Genomic DNA, 7,994 nt, shown 5'->3' on the forward strand with positions numbered 1-7,994 from the left:
TCCTTAGATGTGGTCCGGGCGCTTAGAATTTATGTAGACCGGACGGCTTCGGTTAGGAAGTCTGATTCTTTGTTTATCCTCTTTGGTTTTCACAAGAGGGGTTGGCCTGCCAACAAACAAACGTTAGCCCGTTGGCTTCGTTCCGTTATTTGTGAGGCTTATGCACAGGAGGGCTTACCTGTGCCAGCCTCTGTTAAGGCTCATTCCACTCGTTCTGTGGGTCCCTCTTGGGCTGCTAGACGTGGCGCTTCTGCTGTTCAGCTGTGTAAGGCGGCCACTTGGTCTTCAATTCAAACGTTTTTGAGGTTCTATGCGTTTGACACCTTTGCCTCTCAGGATGCATCCTTTGGGCGCCGGGTACTCCTTTCAGCACAGGAGCGTCCCCGCCCTTAGTTGTACTGCTTTGGGACATCCCCAAGGTCAACCCTGTGGACCCCCTATGGACCCTGAAGTAGAAAACAAGAGATATGGTAAGAACTTACCTTTGTTATCTCTGTTTCTACGAAGTCCATAGGGTCCACAGGGCGCCCGCCCTGATGCACCTGGCTTCAAATGGGCTGTGTGGCTGGTCACCGGTTTTCCGTCTCCCATTTCTGTGAGTATGGTTTCTTGTGTGTTCCAGTCTTCCTTCTCTCTGTTTAGTCTCCTCCTCCGGCCTTGGCTGCTTACCAACTGAGGTGCTGTGGCCGGGGGCGGGGTATAGAGGAGGACGGACCCAAGTGCATCCTGGGAGCAGCTAAAGCTTTAACTGCGTGGTGCCCATGGATCCAGATCCAGCTATACCCCAAGGTCAACCCTGTGGACCCTATGGACTTCGTAGAAACAGAGATAACAAAGGTAAGTTCTTACCATATCTCTTGTTATTTGCATCGCCCGCGTGAGGCACTCTGTATAGATCAGGGCTTGTTTTCTTACCTCTGGCTTGTGTTTTTTGCCTGGATGTGAAAATCAGCTATCAGGCTTTGTAATTAGTTTTCTTCTTGGGAGTAATGTTGCTATTCCCAAGGGCCCATGTGCTGTAAATAATAGAAGCGAGTGCTGCTGATGTTTTGAATTGATTCCAGAGGATTTTCATGGTGTTAAAGCAGGGGTGGGGAACCTATATTCTGCCAAGGGCCAGTTTGATATATATAACATTATTCCCGAGCCCAGTGCAGGACACGCCCCCTCCGTGTGATGTCACGTGGGGGCAGGGCCACAATTGCCGGTGATTACAGCAATGCCCGGAGCATCCTGAGGATGCTCTGGGGAGCTGTAAGGGCAGCGGTGTGACCATCTGAAGCGTCATAGGGACACTCCAGGTGGCACTGCTGCATAGATTCTGGCTGCAGGGTACCATTCTAGGCACCCTGCTAGCCAGATGAGGCCAGCAGAAAAAAAGCTCCGAAGGCCAGACCAAATGATTTTGCGGGCCTTATACAGGTCCCCGGGCCTGAGGTTCCCCATCCCTGTGTTAAAGGCTTATTTTTGTCACAGTGGGTGTCATTTGATGCTGTTTCCTTTGGCATGGACATTGAACTGTAAAATATAATGTACCTCAGCAGCGGTCTGGGATATGAAGGGCCCCCCCGTTAGAATGCATTGGTAGGGGCCCATGCTTGAGGGGTGTGGCCAGCTCCCACGGAGGCTTGGTCAACCATTAGGGATAGATTTACTAAAGTGCAGGTTGTTAGAAGTGAAGATGTTGTCCATAGCAACCAATCAGAGTCTACTTAACATTTATCTAGCACCTTCTAGAAGATAATAGCTAGAGTCTGGTTGCTATGGGCAACATCTCCACTTCTAAAAACTCTCACTTTAGTAAATATACCCCTTAGAGAGGATATAGCTAGTAGTTAACATGGCTACTTTAGTATAAATATATAACAAATACTGATGGTTCATTCAGTATAATCTACCAGATCATGCACTGTAGTGAATATGAGAGTCTCAGGAATGCAGTATAATGTAAAATATGTATAATAATAATAATAAAGCACATGATGGTGTTCCTTCCTATATATACCACATCTTGATTGACAGGAGGGCAAATCTTGGTGTAGTTTATATAGAAACAAACCAAGCCCTCGTGTTCATCCATGTTCCTGCTCTACCAGGCAACTGACCCTCTGTTAGAGTAACAATGAATTCAACTGCACGGTCTGGAACTTGACATTACAGGAGTGGGTGGGTTCCAACAGGGATATCCCCTGTACCACTGTGGGCCAGTTCGACCCTGATCTACCTTATATAAAACCTCTACCAATAGCATTCACATTTATATATTTAAAATTCTCAGAATAACATCATCTATAAAGATATTTGACATAGGGATTTCGTCATGGCGAAACTGTATTTCCCACGGACGGCAGATTTCCTGTCAGTGTTCTGCTGAAAATCACTGTATGAGAAGACAATGAGTAATAACAGTGGACTCGCTGTGAATAGGATAAGTTTCATACAGTATCATCAGTCTTCATATGGAAAATATCATATACACATTTTTTGTAAGTGTAACAAGATGCCTTTCCATATTGAATCAGTTTGTAAGATTCGGACCCCTAAAATTCAAACATTATGTGCAATTATATACAGCAGAGATGTCCGAGTGTGGTGGCCAGATTTATTTGGACATGTGAAAATGATATTAAAATAGAATGTCCTCTCATAGGATCCATAGGTTTTCAGAAGCATGTGGGCTCCAGATGCTCTTCTGATGGCCGATTTAGATGATTACAACAGAATTTTTAATTGTAGTCCTGACATTTTCTGTTATTGGAAACCCTTTAATTCCATCTTCGCTGTCTTCACCCTCTAAAGGGGGGTATCCACTAGACGATAAAGTTGAACGATAATGATAAAATCGTTCGATAATCGTTCGATAATTGTTCAAACATCGTTTGAACATCTTTGCAAATCGTGCAGTAATTGTTTCTAACGATGTACGATGCGCGCTCCCGCTGGTCGTTTGATCGTCTCCTCCATCAACTGAACATGCAGGTCAATTTCACTTGATTGCTTACAAATCGTTTACACATTGTTTACACATCGTTCACGCTGAACGATCAAACGATGAACCACTATCTGCCCACTATAGCTGAAAGCTCTCAATCACAGATTAAAACAACATAGTTTATTGTTAGATCTTTTGCAAATCGTTCAGAGTGGAAGATCATATTTCAAGGGAAAATCGTTAAGAGGTTGGACAGGGATAAAATCGTCTAGTGGATGCCCCCCATAAATACCTGTGCCCTACATAAACCTATTTTTGCAATGCCACTGTTTTTAATGGCAGTCGTCGGCTTGCGTTGTGGACCTGCCGTCCGCTAACTGTATTGTAAAGCCGGGTATACGTTAGACGAATACCTGTGTATACCTAGCCGTAGGCAGAAGCGACGAATGGTATATTGTGCAGTCCATACACACCACACAATCTGGTGAACGACGGTACGCTATGTCGTTCCCCGGCTGCATCCAATTGCATGGGGTGGTCAGTCACATCCTCAGATTGAGCAGCATGTACGGCAGATCTGAGGAAGCGATGGGCGACCCCGCGGGAGTGCGTATAATGCTTACACAGTGGACAGTTTGAACAATTGGTCGTTCTGATCCATCGGAAAACGACAAATCGTTTAAAAAAAAAAAATCTTCTCGTGTGTATCCAGGTTAAATCGTACAAAGCGTTATTCTGTATAACACAAGGTTTTAAAATCATTTCTGAAGTGGAAATGAGAACATATGTGCCATCAAGCCACCAGGCTGCCCACTTCCCCAGTGAATTGAGAGGATGGGGGAGGTTAATCTACCCTCCTTGGGTAGTCTGGGATAGGGTGGTTCATCAGAAAGTTCTCCATCGATGAGGCCATCAAAAATTTTCTTCAACCGAAACTGATGAATGGTTTGAACCATCAGTGAACAGCTTGATTGGTGTAGTGGTTAGCATTACTGTCTCATGTCTTGTCTTGGGTCCGATAATGCCAGTGTGTGACGTTCTTACTAATCACAGAGGTATTCCTGAGGCAGTAATGTAACTATTAATCAGTCACCTAGACAAGCCACTACAGGTCATGAGCTTTATTCCGGCCAAGGGTCCTAACTCTGTGGAGTTTGTATGTTTTCTCTGTGTTTGCGTCGGTTTTCTCCCACAATTTAAAAACATGTTCGTCGGTTCATTGGATCCAGCTGAGGAAAAATTAACCACTGTGTATAAGTGTGTACATGTACTGCAGTGGGGAAAATTGGTTTTAGGATCCACTGGGACAGGGACTGGTGTAGAATGTGTGCGCTATATATATATACTGTTAATACATAACTAAAGCCACAGAAGGAGGGCGGGGCTAAGGCGAAGTGCGCTGGACACAGCTCTGCACTTGGCTGGACTCCAGTAGTGTGAAACATGGCTGCGTCAGCATCGGACCTCTGTGATCGATGGTGAGAAAACATTGGATCTCTACTAACCATCAATGGTGGTTCCTAGTCTGGGAGAGCTTTACAACATTCTAGCTGACATTCCTAGTACTGAGGCAACTATGAATTAGATTAAATAGGCTGATGAGGAACATGGTTAACACAGAAGTACGACTGCGGTGAAACAATATATTTGCTTCGCTTGCAGAGCAAACTGTGACCATTCCAGGAATTATTCCAGACAGTATACAGGGGTTCTGTACGCTTATCCAGGAAATGGAACAAATACAGACTATAACCTATTTTGGGGATACTTTGAACATTACATATATATATATATGGTCCCTGTGATCTTGTGTTTAGTAAACATGCATTGTATATTCACTATGTACTGCTGTGCTCTGCGTCTCCCACCGCCTGGGTTTAATTTAACAGATTGTCTCCTCTTTCCTCTTCCAGCACTTCCATGAAGGTCGCAAGGCACAGCAACACATCGAGACCTGCTGGAAGCAGCTTGAGGCGGTAAGTATGTCCTGTTACAGGTCAGAGGGGTATCGGTAGGCCCTTTCCGATTGTTGGGTCACATGACTGTGAGCATCCTAACAGGAAGAAGAGAAGATAATAACGGCTGTGATTAGACCGTCTCTGACAGATTTTATCCAGTATTCTGCATTACCATGGAAGACCTGACGATTCTGATAAGGTCCTGTCCCAACCCCCGCCCTGATTCATTCAACCCATGTCCATTTTGGGAGAGGACGGGCCCTTTTCCCTGGTGGAATTACCTATTTTAGCAATCATCCGGTTGATATAGAACTCTCCATTATTGGCAACCCAAAGCTCATCCAATCAGCAGCTTCCTGACAGAATGGGCAAGGATCTTTAGATTTACGAGCTATCTAATTTAATACCTAGAGAATAGAGTAACTGTGTCCGCTGTTTAATTGGTTGGTGGGAGGAAAAACATTGGAGTGGAAAATATGTTGGAGCCTGCTTTTTTCTTCTAAGGTTATAATAATGATGATAATTAATAATATATATATAATATATATATAGATTTTGTTTTATTCAAATACATTTGCATACTGATTGTGAATTATCAGCAAAAAGCACCCTGTGTACATGGAGACCAACCTTGGCATTGAGTGGCACTGATGTTAAACCAATTAGGATGCCCAGTGACAGTCCTTAGCTGCCCGCATACTGTAGATGCTGTCTGCCTGACACCCACTGTAGAGCTTATGCAGACGTGTTTATACTATTGCGGTGACAGAACTTCCTCTAGAAGCTGTTTCCTGAGCTGACTCCGTAGATAGGACCTCTTCCTGGCTTTAGCAGAACTGTGTTTGTGTCTGTTTGTCTACTGTCACTTAGTGATTTTATGACCTGGAACCCCCGTCTCTATTTATTTGTTTGTATAGTTTTTGGCGGTCATTTTTTATCTTTTCTACACAAATGAAAAAAAAAAAAAATATACAACTTGATTGTGGGTTTGAACTAAAATTTCATATTCAGAATTTAAATGACAATATTGCTTAATTACTCCCCTTCCCCCCTCGATAACCTGCAAAGCCATAAATTCCCCCCCCCAGGCTCAGGACACCTGATGCACATATCGTTCATATTTATTACTGTGTCCAATTGAAGTTATAGAAGTTTGTATTTTCTTTTTCATGCTACAGTAAATAGACATTTTTTTTTTTAGTGAAACTGTAATCCGCGGCCTTTGATTTGGATTATACGGGGATACAAAATATTATTCAAATATGTAACATGTTTGCAATATATCTGCCCTTGATTATTTTCATACACATTGATTAGTGATTAGAATATGAGATGATAATGCATAGCATGTTTACAGTAGCGGTAACCCCCCTTCTAAGTTACTTGGTGGCTCACACTTTGGGTCATAACTAATCTGGGAAGAAAAAAACAAATGTAAGGAAACTGGATGACAACATGGAGATGGGTTTGGAAGCCTGAGCAACACATAGCTGTGTTTCCCCTGTAGCTGCTAGCATCATCATTCCATTAGACCAGGGGTTCCCAAATCCGGTCCTCAAGGCACCCTAATAATACAGGTTTTTAGGATATTCATGCTTGTGCATAGATGCTATAATCAAACTGACTGAGGTATTAAGTCACCTGTGCTTAACTATGGATATTCTGAAAACCTGGACTGTTAGGGTGCATTGAGGATGGGGTTTGGGAACCATTGTGTTAGACAATAAATAGAAGTCTATGGGTAAGCGATCATAGGATGTCATGTAAACAAAAAGTAATTTTAGTTGTCCTCACGCTATTAAGTCTAACGTCACTATTTATTTTTACATTAACATTCCCATTAAGTTCTCCCAATTCTCCCACACCTACCCCATTGCCATCTGAAATTACATGAAGAAGCACTTTAGAGATGCAACCTCTCACTGTTGGGGCATTACTCCATGTTACATGATAACAATACTGGGACCTTGTCAGGCACCTGAGTCTTGGGACTTGAAACTGCTTGAATGCATGTTGGACACATTATGTTCCCTGACGTTGGGGTTGGTGGAGGAGACAGGAAATCAGTAGCTGCGCCTGTACCTAATAGACTTTGGTACTGAAATATATAAATAAAAGGAGGAATGTAGAGGAAGGGATTACTAGAAAAAAAGGTGGCCGAGTGGAGTTAGCCATATGGATGAAGCACCGTATATACCGTTCCTTAATATAAAGAGTAATTCTTTGTAAATAGAGTCATGTGACATACAAGGGCAGGGCCGGTATCCTACAAACAAATGGACAGTCAGGCAACTGCCAAGAGGTCTTCCTTGACTTCAGCAAAACATTCCCACCAAAAAAGAAAGTTCATCAGAGCTTGAAGGGAATACATTAGCATCACTGTATTATTTCATTCATTTTCCTCATATTCTAGAGTAAAAGAAGATTTGAGAGGGACTGCAAAGAGGCAGACCGGGCGCAGCAATACTTTGAGAGGATGGACGCCGACATCAATGTGACAAAGGCAGATGTTGAAAAAGTATGTTCTGGAAGCTTTTTTTTTTATTAACTATATTCATGGGTGTTTAAGACTGTTCAGACTTCATCCGTTGCTTCCGTGTTATATTTTTTTATTTTATTTAATTCGTTTTTACAGACACTTAGGAGTACATTTACTGAAGTGAGTTTTAGAAGTGATGTTGCCCATAGCAACCAATCAGATTCTACTTAACATTTAACTAGCACCTGCTAGAAGATAATAGCTAGAATCTGGTTGCTATGGGCAACATCACTTGTAAAACTCACTTCTAAAAACTCTCACTTCAGTAAATTTACCCCTTATGATGTAAACTGTTTAAGCCCTAGTACAGCAATATTATGAGGGGCCGCGTGTAATTTCTGTAAGTGGTGTCGGCAACCGATCCTTATTTGGAATTACCTGTGTACCAGCCTTATGAATGTGCTGAACTAGGTTGAGTTCGCAGTGATGTTTTTCTTTTTGCAAGAACTGTACAAGTGCTTTGTTCATTGGCCCCCTGTACAAGTCCTTAGCTGCACTATTTATAGTGATGGCAGTCCCCATCACTCTGCAGTTTGTTATTACAGCGCTCTCTCCCGCTCCCCTC

General features: G+C 42.8%; 1 protein-coding gene across 1 annotated transcript in view; it reads left to right on the top strand.

Annotated features, from left to right (window-relative positions):
• The window catches only part of LOC148543451 (formin-binding protein 1 homolog), a gene marked incomplete at its 3' end in the record, with an annotated part of 106,324 nt that extends 98,916 nt beyond the window's left edge, over positions 1–7,408 (top strand). The window contains exons 5-6 of the mRNA XM_088467443.1: positions 4,846–4,908; positions 7,304–7,408. Coding sequence (XP_088323569.1) covers positions 4,846–4,908; positions 7,304–7,408 — 168 coding nt within the window. The remainder of the gene's footprint in view (positions 1–4,845; positions 4,909–7,303) is intronic.
• Positions 7,409–7,994: the final 586 nt, after the last annotated feature.

The sequence above is a fragment of the Taudactylus pleione genome, unplaced genomic scaffold, assembly GCF_031769625.1.
Source record: "Taudactylus pleione unplaced genomic scaffold, aTauple2 ptg000003l, whole genome shotgun sequence".
NCBI lineage: Eukaryota > Metazoa > Chordata > Amphibia > Anura > Myobatrachidae > Taudactylus > Taudactylus pleione.